Raw genomic sequence first — 21,571 nt, 5'->3', positions numbered from 1 at the left:
TTTATCTCCCCACCATTCCCTGGGAAAGTCTGTCTTCAGCATCCAACACTCAGAGGAGAAAGAGGTTGTGCAAACATTCCTTTAAGCAATGCCAGTGGAGTGACTCGCAGTCCTACTGAGTACTGTGTATGAAACAAAAGATTAAAAAGGTGGCGAGGGAAGGAGGTAATGCAGTTGATAATGTTTCATAACAATTTATTTTTTTAATCTCTAGAATTTATTTCTCTGGTTATTTATGTCTTCTTAGATTCCATTGCAGTGGTTTTCTGTCGCTGCCAGCTCTGATAGAATCTAGTATCATTCTAGAACTAGTATCTTGCTCAATGTCAGTAGGAATTGGCACTCCCTCATATGTGAAGTTTCCAACACATCTGCTAATAGCTTCCTTGTCCTTCTTGACTATAGTAGTTCTCAAGGTGTGGTTCCTGGAGCAGCAGCATCAGCACCCCTGAGGAGCTTGATGGAAATGCAGATTCTCAGTCCCCACTCAAGACTTGCTGATAGAAACTCTAGCAATAGGACTCAACAAGGGTATTATCAAGCCCTCCAGGTGATTCTGATGCATGCTATAACAGAGAACCTCTGCTCCAGCAAAGTACCTACCTCTCCACACGGCGTGATCATCAGTTGGTTTCTATGAGGTTATATATACTCTTCAATTTAACAAATATGTACCAACGCCCACTATGTGCCGGGTGTTATCTGTGATGGCATTGCAATGGCGAATGGACCGTTTTTCCTCTTACCTTTCGTAATGATTGTTTGCAAAGACATAAAAAACTGATTAATTCTAATTGTGTTTAAATGGACTTTTTTCAGTGTTGCAAGCAGGTAATCAATTGGTAGCTGATAGTGACCAATTTTGTTCTTGGCTTTTGAGCATTATTACCTCATTTAATTTTCTTGTCTTATGGCATTTATTAGGAATTATTAGAAACAATGTTAAATAATTATAACAACAGGAATAATTTCCCCTTTTTATTTCTTGTGAGTTGGTTTTGCTTTTTAGGGATTAATGATGGATCTTGGATCAACACTATGTTCAACCTAGCGATTTTTATTACATGTGGGCAGTATCCTTCTATTCTCTGTGACTGAAAATTTACTCTGTTCCCTTCCCATCAATGACTGTTAAATTTTATTACTTGTGTTTATGTTAAAACTATTATTATTTTCTGCATTGCAAATACTTTGTTATCTGACTTTCTAATATTAAATATTTTTATACATTTCAAGTGAACATGAATTCATAAGGAAGTATGTTATTTATCATCTTCTCCTTTTTCCGGTTGCTGCATCTATAGTCAATGTAGGATTAACTTGTACATTTCTTGTTTGCGTTATATATGATTATTTTTTGTTTCAACTTTCATTCAATTTTCCATGCATTTTGAGAACAAAACGCTGAGAATACCAGGACAACTAAATTTTATAACATGTGGTCGGAACTTGTGTATTTTATTATTCAGTTGTGAAAGGAACAGATTTTAATCAAATAATTTCATAAGTAAATGCAGAATCAGAAGTGTAACTCAAGTAATGAAGAAAAATGCAGTGAGTTATTCAAGCACAGGCTAAGGGGACTGAACAGAGTGGGCAGGGAGAGTTCAGGAAGGCTTCTTTGAGGAAGTGATGTTCTATCTGAGATATAATAACAGGAGTTATCACAGGAGAAAAGGGCATGGAGGAGCAGCACAGCAGGGGATGGGGGCAGTCCTTGCTGCACAGGCATGGCTGGGGGAAGACATAGCATTTTAGGATTCCTAAGAAGGCAAAAGTTTTGGAACTTAGAGAGTAAAAAGCTGGTGTTGTTCTTAATAAGACTGGGAGGTGGGAAGAAACCAACGTGTCTGGCAAATCTGGAAAGGATGTTAAAAGAAAGAAATATCACAGACCAGTTTCCGTAATGGACACTGAGGCAAAAATCCTCAGAGCATATATGTGGTTGCTTCTGCCTGGGCTTTATGGTATAATTCATATAGTACCACTTTTGACTAAATTCCTCTTGCTGAGGTTTCTAGGCCAATGTGGGCTCTAAATCTGTGAGTTGTCACCTCAGCTGCAGTGTTTTTTAAAGTCTGACTCTCTGACAACATCTTGTAGATGGATTTTCTTCTTTTTTTCTTCCTTGTGCTAGTGGGCTTTGTGTGAAACTGCTTTTTATCTTTTAATTTTGACATCACATCAGATTTAAAGAAAAATTGATTACTGGATGCCCAAATGTTAACATTTTACCATGTTTACTTTTTTCTTTATGTGGTTTTCTCTCCTTTCCTGTGTGTGTTGTCAGAACCATTTGAGAGTAAGTTGCATTGTAGATATGGTACCTCTTTACCTCTCAATCATCAGTATTCACTAAAAACAAGGACATTTTCCCCATATACCAAAATACAATAGTCAGAATCAGGACACTACCATTGATATAATACTATTATCAAATGTATAGAACTCATCCCTATTTTTAAAAGTAATAATAACTTTTTTTTTCTGTTATAGTTGGCATAGAATACTGTATTAGTTTCATGTGTACACCGTAGTGATCAGTCATCTATGTGACTCATAAAGTGATCACCCCAACAACTCTAGGGACCCTCTAACACCAATGTTATCGAATGTATTCCTTCTATCTCCACGATAATTTTCAACTACCAACTTCTACTTCTTGATTCCTTCCCCCTTTTCTCCAGTCCCCCCAACTCCCTTTCATTTGGTAACCCTCAAAATGTTCTCTTTATCTGTGAGTTTGTTTCTGTTTGTTTGGTCTTTAGATTCCACACATACATGCAATCATATGACATTTGTCTTCTTCTATCTGACTTAGTTCATTCAGCACAATACCATCTAGGTCGATCATGAAATATCTTTTTCCATTTCCTTTTTTTAGTTGGTGTGTGTGTTTTAATCTGAAGTGAGTCTCTTGTAGGCAGCCTATGTAAAGGTCTTGTTTTCTTATCCTTTCAGCCCCCCTATCTTTCGATTATTTCTCATTTGAAGTGCTCATTGATAGATATGTAGTTATTGCCATTCTTTCTTTATATATATTTTTTATAGGTGAGGCAGCCCTTGGTTGACCTCGCAGATTGCAAAGACATTGTCAGCTTACAATCCCCCTTATTTTTGAATTTTTAAATGTTTTTACGCCCATAGCATCTGGTCTTCCTAGGTGTTCCCCTATCCAAGTACTAACCAGGCCCGACCCTGCTTAGCTTCTGAGATCAGATGGGACCGGGCTTATTCAGGGCGGCGTGGCCATGGAATCTTTATTTTTATTTTTGATACATGCTTTTTTCTTTTTCTTAAAGAAGTTCTTGTAACATTTTCTATAATGGTGGTGATGAACACCTTCAACTTATTTTTGTCTAGGAAGCTCTTAATCTGTCTTTCTATTCTAAATGATAACTTTGCTGGATAAAGTAATCTTGGTTGTGAATCCCGGGTTTTCATCACTTTAAATATTTTGTGCCAAGCCCATGTGGCCTGAAAAGATTCTGTTTAGAAAACTTGGCTGATATTCTTATGGGAGCTCCCATGTAGGTAACTAATTGCCTTTCTCTTGCTGCTTTTAAGATTCTCTCTTTGTCTTTAAGCTTTTCCATTTTAATTATGAGGTGTCTTGGTGTGGGCCTCTTTGGGTTCATCTTGTTTGGAACTCTGAACTTCCTGGGCTTGTACATCTATTTCCTTCACCAGGTTAAGGCAGTTTTCTGTCATCATTTCTTCAAATAGGTTTTCATTTTCTTGCTCTCTCTCTTCTCCTTCCAGTAGCCCTATGATGCGAATATTGTTATGCTTGATGTTGTCCCATAGGCTTCTTAAACTATCCTCATTTGTTTGGATATTTTTCCTTCTTGTGACTATTCTGATTGGATTTCCTCTGCTACTCCTATCCTCTATGTTGCTGATTCGATCCTCCATTTCACCCAATCTGTTGATTCCCTCTAATGTACTCTTCATCACAGATATTGTATTCTTTGTTTCTAACTGGATCCCTATGTTTTCCATCTCCATTTAATAGATTTTACATCTTTATTAAAGATTTTTAGGAAAGTTTACAGCAGGAGCCAAGAGCCATTTGTATGGAATAAATCACTGGAAGCAGCTTGTGTGGGACCACAAGTTGAGAAAGCTGGAATCTCAGGAAATTCCCTAGGCAGAAAGACCTGTATTATCCAGGTTGATGGCAAGTACATGTGCAGGCTGGGAGCAGGAAGGGCCCAGTAAAGGAACAAGGGCTTCTGCCTGCACCTCTATCCTGTAGCCTGCCACTCCTCCAGTCTTCACCCTGTAGCCCAACAGTTTAGTCCCTCCCAGTATGTGCCTGGTGCTCATCAAGCAGCTCACCCAGCACTGGAGCTCAGAAAAAGTGGCTCCATCAGTGTGTAAGGCCAGACGTGGGCTTCTTAAGAGGAAGGTCTCCACAGCCCACAGTCCTCTGTATCACTCAGTCTCCACTTTTTCACAGCCAGAGGTTGTAGAAACTTCTCTTCTTGGCACTGGAACCGTGAGCTGGGCAGCCCAGTGTGTGGCTGGGATCCCTTTCTCCTAAGATGGGGTTGGTGGCTCTTCAGCCAAGATAACCCTCCCTATTCTTGATTGCCACACATGGTTGTGAGATCAGGCCATTTTGTGTCTCTGCCCCTCCTATCAGATTGAGAAGACCTGTCATTTGAGGTGACCTAGTTGTAGAGATTTGTTCAGCCAATCCTCTGGTGATTCCATGTACTGGCGTCTCTAGTTTTGCTATAATTTTGTTGTGGTCACTAGAGGAGGTGCGTACAGCCTTTATCTTCTACACCACCTTAAATCGAGTTACCTTATTCCTATTTTGACAATCAACCTAACAATATTATCTATAGGTATAGCAAAAGAAAATTTAAGATCATGCATTGTGTTTGGTTGACATATGTCTTCAGGCTCCTTTAATCCAGAATAGTTCTTAGACTTTCTTTGAATTTGATGACATTGACGTTTTTGAAGGGCACATGTAAAATATTTTGTAGAATGTTCCTTGGTTTGGGTTTGTCTGATGTTCCACAGTCTTTAGACAGCGGTCCTGTATTTTTGGCAGGAATTCCATGGAAGTGACATTGTACCAGTAACTATGTATTATTAGTCTTATTTTGATGCACCATGACCATCCGAATGGTTGTTATTAAATGGATGCTTAAGGTACGTGGTCAGGAATTCTAGGATCCATTCTGTGGGGTCCATTTTGGTGTTATCATCATAAAATGGATACTTAAGATAGGTGTTTGGTTGAAGAGACTCCATTTTGTAGGATTCTATATATGAGTGAATGGAGACTCAACTCAGACAAAATGGCTAACTTTATAAATAGCTTGCATGAATGTCATGGATGACATTTATAATATGTGGAGGGTGCTACTTTGTGCTAATTTATGTTTTTCTTATCTCTTCCTTCATAGATATATCAACTACATGGAAGCAGGAAACAAAACAGGAATTTTAGAGTTTCTCCTCCTTGGGTTCTCTGAGGATCCAGAACTACAGCCCTTCATATTTGGGCTGTTCCTGTCCATGTACCTGATCACTGTGCTTGGAAACCTGCTCATCATGCTGGTCATCAGCTCTGACTCCCACCTCCACACACCCATGTACTTCTTCCTCTCCAACCTGTCCTTTGTTGAGATCTGTTTCAGCGCTACTATAGTGCCTAAGATGCTTGTGATATCCATACAGAGAACAAAGCCATCTCTTACATGAACTGCCTCACTCAGGTATATTTTTCCATGTTTTTATCCTATTCTGGACACACTACTTCTGATCGCGATGGCCTATGACCGGTTTGTGGCCATCTGTCAACCCCTGCACTACATTGTCATCATGAACCCACACCTCTGTGGCTTACTAGTTTTATTACTTGTTTCTTTGGTATTATGACATCCCTCCTCCATGTCTCTCTGATGATGCACTTGAACTTCTGTAAAGATCTTGAAATTTCATATTTCTTTTGTGAACTGAAACATATGCTCAAGTTATCCTGCTCTGATACCTTTCTAAACAGCACATTGATATATTTTATGACTGGTGTGCTGGGTGTTTTCCTCCTCTGGGGGATCCTTTTCTCCTATTCAAGAATTGTTTCATCCATAAAGAAGATGTCCTCATCTGAGGGGAAGCCAAAAGCTTTTTCCACCTATAGGTCTCACCTCTCAGTTATTTCTTTATTTTATGGGACAGGTGTTGGTGTCTACTTCACTTGTGCAGTGACTCACTCTTCTGAGAATGTCTCAGTGGCCTCAGTGATGTACACTGTGGTTACCCCCATGCTGAACCCTTTCATCTACAGTCTGAGGAACAAGGATATGAAGAGGGCCCTGAGAAGGCTTTTCAGCAGAGCTGCATCTTGTCTGTGATGGATCCATTGGCTCTGGGACTGAGAAATATTTTGCGTGCCAGTGGCTAAACCTATTCTGAAGTTCTTACTCTTGAATCTCTCAAACTATCTTGTTCTTTCAGCCAGTCCTAAAGGATCTATGACTTTACCCTCTCTTGATACATAACACATATTTAAACAAGTAATGTCCCGGTATTTTCTTTGTTGACCTTTCTACCCTATCTGCTGTCCAAAAATTTTGTCCTTTGTCTTCTTTCTTACCTCTACACTAATGAATTCTAAATTTAGATTTGAAGTATTTCCTATATCTTTGTTATCGCAAGTGTTGGCCTAGAATGTGTAAATTATTGATTTTTACCTTGATTTATTTCTATGTGTTTGATAGTGGATTCGTATTGTTTGTGTAAGTGTGTGTGTGTGTGACCAACAGTGTTTATTTCTTTTTAGTGAATAAAGTACGATTGAAAAATATCAAAATATAATGGATGTTTTAGTGCATATTGTATGGTAAGCATATATTAACTGTTCTCTATTATCTTATGTAATCTTCCCAATAGGAAAGATTACTCTCCCCATTTTAGAGGTGAGGAAATTGAGACTCTAAGAGAGCTAAAACAAAACAAAAGAAAAGAAAAACCTTCCTCAAACTTACAGAAGGAAGAGAACCAAGTGGTAAAAGCAGGATTCAAACTCAGAACTCTGACACTGAGTTTATATTTTTATCTAACAGTGTGCCCAGTTTTTCACATGGATTCCCATGTTGTTTACATTTCTATGGTAGATTTTCCTGCTGACTGACAATATTTCTGGTTATCCTTTCCTATTGCATACCCCAGAGAATTCCATTTCCTTTCTCTCTTGAAGGTAAATGTGGTAATACATTCTTATCTGTCCAATAAAATATGAGTGGCAGTGATGTTTCCCTTCTAAGCTAAAACAACTTAAGAGCTTGTATATTATTCTTTATACTCGCTGTTCCCTTAACATGACCATTGTCGAATAAAGCTATTAGAAGATCAAAATAGTGTAGAAAGCTGACTAGTACATGGAAGACCCCCCTGGATAGTTGCCCAAGTCTGTATTTAAATGATTTTTCAAATATACAATCCCATAAATTCTGTTAGGGCCATAATTCATAATCTCCTTCCAGTGTGACATGTGATATCTGTGATATAATGTGATAATCATGATCAGGATGACAGGAGAGGAGTATTTTCAGCACAAACAATTGCTACTTTATTTACCCAGAATACTATTCGTTTTTTCTTGGAAGGTCTTCTCCTATTTTTTCTTTGTAGTTTTCAGCACCTCTACATCTTTGTCCCTCTTCCATGTTCAACTTTAAGAGTTCAAATAGCCAAGTCTTAAGATTTTACTTATCGCCCAGCGATGGTGATATATTCAGTGTTAGATATCAGATCACCTTATTAATAAAAAAATTAATATTCAAGAAATAATTTTCAAATGGCTTAGTGCTAGTACATCTAGCATATCTGTATATTTCTGTCTGCATATCTATCTATCTATCTATCTATCTATCTATCTATCTATTTATCTACCTATCTATCATGTATCTACGTGTTTCATAAAATTTCCCAGGGCCAAGAGACCAGAGAAAGAGGCTGACAACTCTATCATTACATCAAGTGTTTATTATGGGAACTTGCATATGATGCTCACCTTGGGCAACAGCTATATGACGTGGATATCCTCCATGCCTTGTGATAGTTGCTGAGCCATTATATAGGGCAGGGCGAGATGGATGGAGTTCCTGGGGTGTGACCTGCCCCAGATAAGGGGGGAAAAACTTACATACTTTACTTGGGAAGGGCAATGGCCTATTCTGGAGCCAACACTCCTGGATCTGAGGGCATTTATGGGGAGCAATCTCTGTTCTGGCCTGAATCTCAATGGATCTAGATTGAGGGTCTGGTTGCGGTCATGTTATTGAATAGTTCTCTACCCTGTATAAATGATCTATCTATCCATTCATCCATCCATACTAGATTTTAGCCTAAGGCACCAATGTGTTTCTGAGCTCTTTTCTCTCAGTGTCTTAGTGAATGAGGAGATTTCAGTGGAGTTTTGTGGAGAAGATGGAGATGAAGACAGGTATTTCTGAATAAGGGCGAGCCAGTGGACACAATGGAACATTTTCAGGGACTAAAATTGGCTCAATGATAAGAGAAGAATTACAAGGACATATATGGGTGAGAGAAGTGGAAATGGTAGAAGAGTAGAAAGTCTTCTGTTGGCACGTGTATTTAATATCATTTAATATAATAACAACTACCATAACTATATTGACTTTGTAACTATGCATAGTTAATAATATAGTCGATGTGAATATTTTTTATTTTTAAAAGTTCCTTAATTTATACTTTCATTTTTAATATTTATTGGCTGATGTTTTCATTAGATTAATTTTCTTAATTTTTTCAGTATTTTTAAGTGTTTGATGATAAAAAAGTAATATATAGTGATGTTAGAAAATTGGAAAATGCAAATAAGAGATATGGTAGGAAAGCCAAAGTATAACCACAACTTACATTTTGATATATTTACTAGTGGCCACCTATCTGTCCATGTGCACTTATATGTTTACATAAAAAATGTTATTTCCTGATTTGAACCTTCCAGGCTGTAATCGGATTAACAAGTGTTCTCCCATCAAAGATGAGTTGTTCCAAAGTCAGTTTCAGCTGCTTGCTGCTGGGAGACAATAATTGTGAAAACGGGTTGGTGGCGGGAAACTAGGTTTATTCAAAATCCAGAATCCTGAGAAGATGATAGATTGCTGGCTAAAGACCATCTTCTTGTGGCAGTGCCCGCAGGGCTTATTATAGGAAGGGAGCTGAGTATAGGACAAGGCAGAAAATGTCAGCCACATCCTGGAGGGGAGCAAGAATGTCTCTGCGCCAGGTATCTTGTCTTCATAGCCTTGGTTTGTTTCTCAAGCCACCTGGAGAGGAGGTAAGTGGAACAAAGGAATTAGCAAGGAGTGGGTGAGGAGTTCCTCTTTTCAGGTGTGAGCCTGTTAAACTATCCTTCACTGCCTGCTCTGATAAGCAATCTGGAGCTGGTCCAGCAGAGATCTGGTTTGTCTCATTTATTAGTAGGGCCTTTTGCAGTCCATCTTCTGGCCCAGAAATGTCTGGGAATCAAGTCAGCTTCCTTTGAAGTCTGTTCCTGGGGTTCTCAAGCAAGCAAGCTCTTTATCTACAGGTTACACATTAGTTAAAAGACATTTTTATGTACATTAAAATGAGAATAAAATTGTAAGGTTAAAAAGGGGGAAAATAGTTACATCATAAAACTTCAATAAAACCAGGACAGTCATAGATAGAATTTTAAGGACAAAAATGGTTACAATGTTACATTATGAGGTTATAATCATAAAGCTACAATAATCACAGTTTACAGTTTGACAAATTTGATTATTGTTATATTTTTAAATACTTGTACTTTCAGAAATGACAAAGGGAATTTTGATTTTGTTTCCATTCACTGTTATTTTTAATGAAATTACACAATGTTTAATACTAGTCGAAGTATGGAAGACCACTAAAGTAGGCACAAGCCACAGTGCTGTGGATCAAATCCCCACTTTGTATCTTACTGGCTATGTGACTTTAGGCAAGGCATCTCACCTCCCTGGACCTCAAAACCCTCAGAGATGAAGGTCAGGATCACCCCAACAGTTAATCCATCTGGACTAGCTGATATATTATTCAAAGGTGAGGGGAATTGAGAGTGGATAGTAGAGGAAAAAGACACTGAGTATCCGTTCTGACCACGAGACCACCTACAGTGGCAGAAGCTCTAGTTCTTCCCACGGACCTACCTCTTTTTCATGTATCTCACTCATCCTCTCCTCTGAAAAAGATCCATTGAAACCACAGAAAAGCTTTGCCCCAAAATTATGCAAAATAGTTGATCCAAGTAAAGGCAAAACATATAAGATAAAATAAACATGCGAGATCATATCCTACTAAGAAGCTTCTGCACAGCAAAGGAAACCATCAACAAAATAAAAAGACCATCTACCAAATGGGAGAAAATATTTGTATATCATATATCTCCCAAGGGGTTAATATCTAAAATATATAAACAATTTATGTAATTCAATAGCAAAAAGATAAAAAAATCCGATTTAAAAATAGACGGAGGATCTGAACAGACACTTTTGCAAACAAGACATATATATACTGACAGGCACATGAATAGGTGTCAACACCACTAATCTTCAAAGAAATGTCAATCAAAACCACAGTGAGATATCAACTCATACCTGTTAGAATAGCTACAATCAAAAAGACAAGAAATAACAAATGTTGGCCAGGATGTGGAGATCACAGAACCCTAATGCACCGTTAATGGGAATGTAAATTGGTAGAGCCACTATGGAAAACAGTGTGGATGTTCCTCAAAAACTTGAATATCGAACTACCATATGATCTAGTAATTTCACTTCTGGGTATTTATCCAGAGGAAACGGACACATTAACTTGAAAATATATCTGCAGTCCCTTGTTCACTGCAGCATTATTTACAATAGCGAAGCATATATAGAATGAGAAGAACCTAAGTGTTACCTATGAATGAATGGATAAAGAATGTGATAGATAGGTGATAGATAGATAGATAAATGGATAATAGATGATAGATAGAGATATAAATAATGGAATATATTCAACCATAAGAAATTCTGTCATTTGTGACAGCATAGATATAACTTGAGGACGTTCTACTAATTTGTAGTAAGTCTGAAAGAGAAAAACACATACCGTATAGTCTCACTTATATGGGAATTCTCAAAAACAACAGCAACAACAAGAACAACTGAACTCATATATACAGAGAACAAAATGAGAGTTTCCAGAAGTGAGAGGGTGGATGAAATGGCCGATGGTGGTCAAAAGGCACAAGCTTTCAGTTACAAAATGCCTAAGTCCTGGATATTTAATGTACAGCATGGAGACACTAGTTTTAAGATTGTATTGTATATTTGAAAGTTGCTAAGAAAGTAAATCTTTTTTCCTGCTTTTCAAATGGTGACATTGGTTAACAAAATCTAATAAATTTCAGTTGTACACTTTAACAGTAAGGCATATATATATTTACACTGTGTGTTCACCTCCCATAGTTAGATTTCTTTCTGTCACCATATTGTTGACCCCCTTTACCCTGTCAACTTTCCCCCTTTCCCATTCCCTCTGGTAAACACTAGTCTGTTGTCCATGTCCATGAGTCTCCGTTTGTTTGTCCTGTTCATTTGTTGCCTTTAGGTTTATATCCCACATATAAGTGGCATCATGTGCTTTACAACTTTTCCTGTCTGGCTTATTTCGCTTAGCATGATTATCTCGACGTCCATCCAAGTTGTTGCAAATGGCAGTATTTCATTTCTTCTTAAGGATGAGTAATATTCTATTTATATATGCACCACAGCTTCTTTAGCCCATCGTCTATGGCAGGACACTTTGGTTGCCTCCACGTCCTGTCCACTGTGAATAATGCTGCTATGAATATCGATGTGCAAATATCTTTTTGGATATGAGTTTTCAAGTCTTTGGGGTAAATATCCAGTAGAAAAATTGCTGGATCACAGCTAGATTAATTCTTAGTCTTTTGAGGAACCTCCATATAAGAGAATAAATCTCAAAAATTCTCATCACAAGAAAAAACAAGTAACTACAGGTGGTGATGGATGTTAACTTATTGAGGTGATCTCTTCACACAATTATACAAATATCAAACCATTATGCTGTGTACCTCAAACTATGTAACGTTATATGTCAATTATATTTCCAATTTTAAAAGTTCATCCAAATGTCTCAAAGGATGGAGTACAGTGAATGTTGTGCTGTATTGCAGGATTAGGGACTTATTTTTCCAGGTGCAGGGAGTGCAGCCAACTGACAGCCTTCAACTCTCTTTGAGAATAACCCTCAGCTAAAGGCAGCTGGCTCACCCAGGGTCCCACAACTTAGATATTATGATGTGTGGAGCATAACTAGCCAAAATCCACCTGCATCTACCACTGTGTTTGTATTAAGCTGCTCCCAGTGACTTACTGAAAATAGTGGTTTGCCAGTCCATGCCCATTGCCATAAGAAGGGGCCACACAATAACACTGATGACCAGGATCAGTTACTCCTGCTGGGATGGTGACTTTTCTACGTGGCACGAGGACCTGAAGTATCAGGCAGCAGCACAACAGGAAGTTAAATAGGGCCTTGCCATATCTCTGGACGTGTATCCTGCAAAGGCCTGTGGAGACTTGAAGCATAAACTTCCCAAGTGGCTCAGTGGAAGTGTCATAAGAAGGGGCCACATCTGATTTCAACACTTGATTTATGGACCCATGTATTCTATTAAAGATACAGCATATTATTTGCCCAATACTCACTCTTCAGCCCACTCTACATGGATTATTTTTTCCCTCTAGTTAGATGTAATAATAAATAGAGCCCTCACTAAAGTCAATTAAGTGTCTGTGTCAACCGCAAATGTCAAGAATATTTTCCCCTTTTTTTTCACATTGGGTTTGTTGCCAGAACATGGGAGTTGTGAAAACTACCATTAAATCTAAGCTAGAATGTAAGAGGAGAAGACTCATATCAACATCGCTGTCATTGGACACGTAGATTCTGGCAAGTCTACCACAACTTGTCATCTGATCTATAAATGCATTGAGATTGACAAAAAAATAAAATATAATAAAAAATGTGAGAAGAAGGCTGCTGAGATGGGGAAGGGCTCCTTCAAGTATGCCTGGATCTTCGATAAACTGAAAGCTGAACATTAACATGGTGTCACCTTTGATATCAAGGCAGCAAGTATCATGTAACCATCACTGATGCCCCAGGACGCACTTTATCAAAAGCATGATTACAGGCACATCTCGGCCTAACCGATTGTTGCTGCTGGTGTTGGCGAATTTGAAGCAGGTATCTCCAAGGATGGGCAGGCCCATGACCATGCCCTTCTGGCTTACACACTGGGTGTAAAACAACTAATTATGGGTGTTATCAAGATGGATTCCACTGAGGCATGCTACCGCCAGAAAATATATGAGGAAATCAATAAGAAAGTCAGCACCTACACTGAGAAAACTGGCTACAACCCTGACATGGTAGCATTTGTGCCAATTTCTGGTTGGAATGGTGACAACATACTGAAGTCAAATGCTAACGTCCCTCAGTTCAAGGGATGGAAAGTCACCTATAAAGATGGCAATGCTACTGGCACCACACTTCTTGAAGCTCTGGATTACATCCTGCCACCGACTCGTCTAACTGACAAGTCTTTGCATCTGCTTCTCCAGGTCGTCTACAAAGTTGGTGGTATTTGTACTGTCCCTATGTGCCAAGTAGAGACTGTTGTGCTCAAAGCTGGCATGGTGGTCAGCTTTGCTTCGGTCAACATAACAACTGAAGTAAAGTCTGTTGAAATGCACCATGAAGGTTTGAGTGAAGCTCTTCCTGGAAATAATGTGGGCTTCAATGTCAAGAAAGTGTGTGTCAAAGATGATCTATGTGGCAATGTGGCTGGTGAAAGGAAAAATGATCCGCCAATAAAAGCAATTGGCCTTATGACTCAGGTGATTATCCGGAACCATCCAAGCCAAATCGGTGCCAGATACACACCTGTCATACATTGTCACACAGTTCACATTGGTTGCAAATTTGCTGAGCTGAAGGGGAAGATTAATCATCGTTTTGGAAAAAAGCTGTAAGAAGTCTCGAAGTTTTGAAATCTGGTGATGCCTCCATCATTAATATGGTACCTGGCAAGTTCACGTGTATTGAGAGCTTCTCCCATGGGCCATTTTCTGTTCGTGACATGAGACAGTTGCAGTGGTTGTCATCGAAGCAGTGGACAAGAAGGGAGCTGGAGCTGGCAAAGTCACCAAGTCTGTTCAGAAAACTCAGAAGCTAAATAAATAGTATCCCCAATACCTGTCATCCAGTCTTAATCAGTGGTGGAAGGATGGTCACAGAACTGTTTGTCTCAGTCATTTAACTGTGAAAGACTGGTGAATGATTACAATGTATCTTAAAACTTTCAGAAGGCAAGGAGAATGTTTGTGAACCATTTGGTTTTTGTATGTGTGGCAGTTTTTAAGTTATTCGTTTTTAAAATCAGTAAATTTTAATGGAAACAATTTGTCCAAAAATCTGTCACAGAATTTGAGACCCACTATAACAATTTAATGAGAAACTTTGTTCTTTTGGCCGGCACTGCAACTTCCTCCAGTACTACTTAGGTAAAAGACTGCTGAAACTTTAGAATTTGATAATTCTGGGTTAACATTTAATTCTGCATGGGAACTTAGGATTTTTTCACCTTGTCTTAAGGGCAGGAATCATGTTTACATAGTGAAAAGCTATGGGGGGAATCTGTTGGTACAACACTTCATAGGTCAGGACAGATAACCAAAGAGTAACTTTGTTTATGTAATAGCCAGTTTACACAGGCCAAATTCTGTAATAGTAAAGTCCATGTGTTGCATATAAAATTTTGCATAGTCATATCAATTTGAAGTAAATATGCTGGCATGTTGAATGTTAGTTTTCCAGTTACTGAAATGTGAATTCTCAAATTTACAAAAAGTGAGGTACTTTATAAAGAACCTAAAATGAGGCTTAGATAGAATTGAGCACAGTTAATTGTATTCAGATTCCAAGAGAAAAGTAAATGATCCTGAAAATTAAAAAACATTTTTTTCAGTCTTCATTTTGTTAGTCTTTTCATCAGAACCCAAACTCTTAATTGCTGTGCTTGTCTTTAGAAAGAACATCTTTGCCTCCGTGACACTGTGGACATGAAGAGATGCATAAAACCTCCAAAGATTATTCAAGGGAAGAACATCACAGAAAGTTGGTTCCTAGTTTGGTTCCTGTAGCAATTAAACTTATCTTAGGGACACTTTGTAATTTTAAGTTAAACCAAAGAAAGAAGAGTTTCTCCTTGGAGGAAATTAATATATCTCCCTCACTTCACTTCTTGCACAGACACAATATCGATGAAAACTTTTCATTTTCAATTTTTTATTCCAAGGAGGCTGAATTGTTTGGACAGTGGAAAGACAATAAAACAATTTACTTAATGAGGAGCTCTGAGAATTCAACCCTTGAGATGCTGGAAACTTTAAGCGTGTTCTTGTTGCCTTTTGCCAATAATCATGTGCTCCCAGTCAAATAAAAATGCAATTGGGCTTTCCAGGGTCAGACCTTGGAGAACAGAAAGCTTCAGTGATAACCTTCAGAGAGGGTCACGGTGTCCCAGTGAGGGCTGGTGGAATAAAAAGGAAGAGAGAGAAAGCAGGTACTGGGCTTTATCTCTACAATAGTGAGATTAAGACAATCTCATGCTTGTTTAGTCCAACGATGAAGTCTCCCTATTTTCAAGGTACATTAGTGTCCCCTGAACCTGTCTTTTCTGGCCTTTGATCTGTTTCCTTTTCTCTCTTCTTGGAATCTAGAGCCTCTCTCCAATAAGAGTTATTTTCTGGAGAGTCTCCATCTCTTATCTACTCTTTTCCATAATTGTAGGGTCCTCTCAATTTCCTGTGTTCAGTTATTTATTCATTAACTACTAACTGGAGATCCACTATGCATGAGGTGTTATCTATTTTGTTTCTCGTGTGATTGGGTTTTTCTATTACATTTCCTAACTCTTTTTGAAGTAGATTTGACTCTCTGATAGCACTTAATATTTCCATATTGTTATTGTTGTTTCACCTTACTGTCCACAAAGTTATCTACAAATAATATAATTATTTCAGACATTTGGTACTCAGGTTAATTTTCTTTCATCATCTTAGTAATTTCTTTAAGTGTTCAGGAGAATATCAAATGACTAATTTGAGTGGTCTGCCTTGGTCTGTTTGTGAATTTAACACAAACATTTTAGTGTGTTAATGTCCATATCCTGTTGTCTGCAGCTTTAAGTAACGATTCTTTATTGGGTTAAGAAATTGACATCGGTTTCCTTATTTAGTGAGAAAAAAACAATTGGATGATGAGCTTGAAGATTTCTTTTTTGTGTTATAGTTGATGTTTTCAGTCTCAATCTTTAATATACATCTAAGATTTGTATATGTTGAGCACCTACTCTGTGCCAGGCACCACTTAAATTTCTCAAATGACGATGGTGAGCCCAAACACTCATGACCACTAGCCCACAAATAGACATAAAATTATTAGTATGAGAGGCACATCAGGAAATAGTACAGGAAACTCATATTGTGTGTTTCATACACTCTGTTTCCTCCTGACCTTAATGATATGTTCTCTATGTCACTGACCTCTCCATTTTCTTCTATTACCAATCTCAGCAACCCACAGGAGAATTGGGATCTCTGTTCCCGCAGCCCAGATGCTTACCATTCTTAAATGTCTCCTGATTAACCTTTACCTATCCTTCTCACAGCTCAAATATTCATATTCTGGAAAAGCCATTTCTACCCACTTCCCCAGATTAAATTGATCCTCAATGATTTTTTTCTCTTCTCAAATAATTAGCATTCTATAAACATTTAAACTTTATCATGGAGAATGTAAAAATTTATTTTTGGATCAGAGAATAGATCTTAAATATCTTCAATTATTTTTGAAGTGTCATATCAATAAAAAAATTGGCTTATGTCTATAGATTTGAATAGAGAATTAAAACCAGTGAGTGGGAGATAAAAAGAGAAGAATGTTCATTTTAAAATAAAGAAAACCTGAATAAATGCACGCATTTAAAATAAAAATAGGTTACCACCCAAATGATAATCTCTACACTTTCATTCCAATAGCTCCACAATAATAATAAAGACATGGGTTTTTAACTCAAACCACCTTAATTTGTGATCCCATGCTTCCTAATGATGTAACACTTAAATGTAATGTGTCTTCTTATTTTTCTTTCTAAGAATGCGGTTACTGCTATTATTTTCTTTTGATGTTTAAAAATCACTGGCATCAGAATGATGGCTAGAGAATAAAAGATGTAAAGGTAGAATCAAAAGGTGATGATTAGCTGAGGTGACGTTTGGCTGTTCATTGAACGTTGCTTTTGACTCCTTCTTCAGCACACACATCAGCTAAATGGAAGCCAGAAACCGCACAGAAGTATCAGAATTCCTCCTCCTGGGTCTCTCAGATGGTCCTGGATTGCAGCTCCTCCTCTGTGGAGTGTTTCTGTCTATGTACCTGGTCACCATTCTTGGAAACCTGCTCATCATCCTGGCCATTAGCTCTGACTCCCACCTCCACACTCCCATGTACTTCTTCCTCTCCAACCTGTCCTTCGTTGACATCTGTTTCATCTCCACCACTATCCCAAAGATGCTGGTGAACATCCAGGCAGAGAGCAAAAACATCTCTTACATCGGATGCCTTGTTCAGGCGTGTTTTTTTACAATTTTTCTTGGGATGGATGATTTCCTTCTGACCGTGATGGCCTATGACCGGTATGTGGCCATCTGCCAGCCCCTACACTATGCGTTCATCATGAACCCTCGCTTCTGTGGTTTTCTGGTTCTGATGTCTTGGTTCATCATTCTCTGGGTTGCCCTGCTTCATATTCTACTGATAATGCGGCTGACCTTCTGTATGGGCACCGAAATTCCACACTTCTTCTGTGAACTGGCTCAGATCATCAAGGTAGCCTGCTCTGACACCCTCGCTAATAAAATCTTCTTGTATGTAGCCACTGTCCTACTTGGTGTGTTTCCTCTCACTGGAATTCTGTTTTCTTACTATCGGATCATCTCCTCACTAGTGAGGATGGCCTCCGCTAAGGGCAAGTATAAAGCATTTTCTACCTGTGGGTCTCACCTCACTGTGGTCTCCCTATTCTATGGGACAGGTCTGGGGGTCTATCTCAGTTCTGCTCTAACCCATTCTTCCCAGAGAAGTTTGATTGCCTCAGTAATAATGTACACCATGGTCACCCCCATGCTGAACCCCTTCATCTACAGCCTGAGGAACAAGGATGTAAAAGGGGCCCTGAGAGGTCTCTTCGGCCGAGCAGCCTCTTGTCCATGATGGGTCATTGGCCTGAGAGTTAAGTGGACATTGTTGTCCCCAAAGGCAATAGCTGCACATTCAGATATCCTGGTTCTGTTTTTTTCCTAAAGACAGGTTTGATTTCTTCTATTCCCAAAGCACCTGTGACATTATTTTTATTGTTTACCTTAATTTGATTGTGCTTGTCCTTTGAAAATCATACAGTACTCATAACAAAGTGCTTAAAGCCACATCAGAATGGTGTTGTTTCTTCACATATATGACTTTTGATCATTGTGAAAATATTTCTTTGAGATTTTTTCTCTAATTCACTCCATTTTTTCAAAAGAAGAGACTGAGATTGAGTTGGACTATAAGCTGCCAAGCTAACACTTATTTTCCTATCTTACTTTTGATAGGAACTGTGATGAGATTTTCAGCTTCAAAGTAAAAATCTAGACTTGAATGTTGGTTTGTTCCGATGATTCATAGTAATATGCTGTCTAGAATAATTCTGAAATATGAATTATTGTTTATGATCTTTCGTTTCTTTCATCTTTCTTCACTTCCTTTGTTTCCTCCTTTTATTTGACTTTTATTTCCCATTATTGCAGCTTTAAAATACACCCTCTAAAATTCTAAAATGAATAGTAATTAATACAATAGAAGAAGAGTTGTTTTCTTACAGGGTTTACTTTATTTCTGAGATTCTCTCATGGTGCCATTAAGAATGAGTTACACACTTGTGCAATTTTTTCAGGACGTTGTTCACTTTTGAGAAGAGTGTGAGAGAATTGAGTCAAAGAGGGATGAGGTAGTACATGCCCTCAACACTCCTGCCACGTTCCCTGGGATCCTCTCACCATCTACATTGCTCGACTGTCAACATCCAGCACCAGCTGAAACCTACTTTGTCCCATATGTGGTGGCGGAAGTGACAGGGAATTATGCTTCATCAGAGACAGCTCTTGATGGAGAGATGTGAGGCGTATCATGCCTCTCACCTGTTAGCTAGGATAATGCTGAAGTTTGGATTTTGTAGCAGTTACCAGAATTTCCCCACAGGATAAAACTGCTTATTCACTGTTGTAGCTGACTTAGTGCAAGCTTTATTGGATGTGTGTTCTTCCCTTATTCACTCTCCTCTCTCCAACCCGTGTTCCTTGCTCCTTTCAATAAAGTGTTTGCACATGAATACTGGCTGAACACCTTCTGCAGGAACCAAAATAACACAGGCGATAAAGATTGAAGAGGTATTAAGACAATACTTAAAAGTAAGTGAGAACTTTTGAGAAGAAAAGGAATCAGTTGCTCAGGACATAGTAAAACCTGCAAAATTACTCAAAAAATTATTAGAGGAAAGTCTTACTTCATGTCACTTTAATTCACTTTGATTTTATCAAGTTGAATCCAATGTGCATTTCTTGTGCACTGTATATATTGGGGAGGGTATCTTGGAGATAAATTATTGCATTGTAGAGTGATAAGCATAACAATATTTGTGTGTAGTAAATCCTACACACAAAAGAAAACTAAACTAAAAGAAAAACTAAAAGAAAAGTCTTCAACTTATCTCAAAGAATTCGAGAAAATCTTCAAATTTTTATTTTTTAAACATTTTTATTGGGGTATAATTTACATACACTGATTAATTCATGCACTGATATTAAATAATTCTCTGATTTTAGTTAATTTATAGTTATAGAATTATTACCAACATGCAGTTATAGAATATTTCTGTCACCTCAAAAATTACCCTAGTGCCCATTTGCAGTTAATTCCCATTCCCACCTCAGTCTTAGAAACCCACTTAGCATTTTCTTTCTTTAGAAATTTGCCTTTTCTAGTTTTTTTTAATAAATGGAATCTTGCAATATGTTGTCTCTTGTGTCTAGCTTTTTTCACTTAACATATGTTTTGAGTGTCACCTGAAGTATGTATCAACATTTTGTTCTTTTTAATTGCTAAAAAGTGTTATGTTGTCTTTATATACCACAACTTGCCTATTCATTTACCATTTAATGGGTACTTGGATATTTCTAGTTCAGGATTATTATAAATAATGCTGCTATGAACATCTGTGTACTTGTTTTTGTATTGATGTGTTTTCATTTCTCTTTAGTGCCTTGAAGTAGTATTACTGAGCTGTATAATAAATTTATCTTTGATTCTTTGAAAAACTGCTAAACTTTCATCATTATGTATTTGACTTTGATTGGTGAACATACAATGCAATATAAAGATAATGTATTATTAAATTGTACACTAATATAATTTTATTAATCAATATGACACCCAATAAATTTAATAATAAATAAAAATAAAAAAAACCTGCTGAATTATTTCTTCAAAGTGGCTGCACCACTTTATATTTCCACAAGAAAAGCATGAAGTTTCCAGTTTTTTTCACGTCACTACCAACAATGGTATCAAGGAAAACCTTCAAATAGGAGAATATGTCTGAGTGCTGAATAACAGATAATGACTAGAAATTTAATGGAGAATGGGTTCAGGTGATATTCAAGAGACATTAAAGAGTGAGGCTTATCAGAAAAATATATAGAACATATGACTGAGTTATTAAAATAAGGTTGGATACCTAGGTGGAAACAAATCATTGAGAATCTAATTTGACCTATTAAAGATTTTATAAGCAAATGAGCACTGGGGACCTGCATTCATCATAGGGATAATATGAGGACTTTAGGATTTCCCTGAGTGAGAGAAATTTGAAGCACAGAGAATAGTTAGGAAGCTGTCACAGTGCTCCTAGAAATATCTGATGGGGACCTGATATAAGTCCATGGCAATGAGATGAATATATTTTGAGAGAGATGTAGTAGCTTCCTATTGCTGCTGTGACAAATTACCATAAGTCTTGTGGCTTTAAATGACACACATTTATTATCTTACAACTCTGGAGGTCAGAAGCCTACCATGTATCAGGAAGGCTGCTTTCTTTCTCAAAGATCTAGAGGAGAGTCTGTGTCTTTGCCTTTCCAAATTCTAAGGGGCTCCTGTATTTCTTAGATTTTGTGGTGCCTTCCTCCATCCTCAGTGTCAACAGTATAACATCTTCAAATTTCTCTCTAGCTCTCCTGACTTCTCTTATAAGAAAACTTGTAATTACATTGAGCCCACCCAGATAAGTCAGGATAATCTCCTCATCTGATCCTTAACTTAATTACACCTTCAAAGTGCCTTTTAC

The 21,571-nt window shown here is 37.8% G+C and overlaps 1 protein-coding gene and 3 pseudogenes across 1 annotated transcript; 3 read left to right on the top strand and 1 right to left on the bottom strand.

The window, feature by feature from the left end:
• Nucleotides 1–3,138: 3,138 nt before the first annotated feature.
• Nucleotides 3,139–3,257, bottom strand: LOC111733387 (annotated as a pseudogene).
• A 2,182-nt stretch (nucleotides 3,258–5,439) lies between these two features.
• Nucleotides 5,440–6,377, top strand: LOC105308201 (annotated as a pseudogene).
• Nucleotides 6,378–12,959: 6,582 nt separating this feature from the next.
• On the top strand, nucleotides 12,960–14,310 carry LOC105308200 (annotated as a pseudogene).
• Nucleotides 14,311–17,460: 3,150 nt separating this feature from the next.
• On the top strand, nucleotides 17,461–18,402 carry LOC105308199 (olfactory receptor 7D4-like). The gene has a single exon (XM_011384043.1). It carries the CDS (start codon nucleotides 17,461–17,463, stop codon nucleotides 18,400–18,402), a length of 942 nt encoding a protein of 313 aa, XP_011382345.1.
• Nucleotides 18,403–21,571: the final 3,169 nt, after the last annotated feature.

Source organism: Pteropus vampyrus, unplaced genomic scaffold (assembly GCF_000151845.1).
Source record: "Pteropus vampyrus isolate Shadow unplaced genomic scaffold, Pvam_2.0 Scaffold557, whole genome shotgun sequence".
NCBI lineage: Eukaryota > Metazoa > Chordata > Mammalia > Chiroptera > Pteropodidae > Pteropus > Pteropus vampyrus.
This window is presented reverse-complemented; position numbering and strand designations above follow the sequence as displayed.

Coding starts and splice junctions, on each gene's coding strand:
- LOC105308199 (XM_011384043.1), top strand. CDS start 17,461: ATGGAAGCCAGAAACCGCACAGAAGTATCAGAATTCCTCCTCCTGGGT.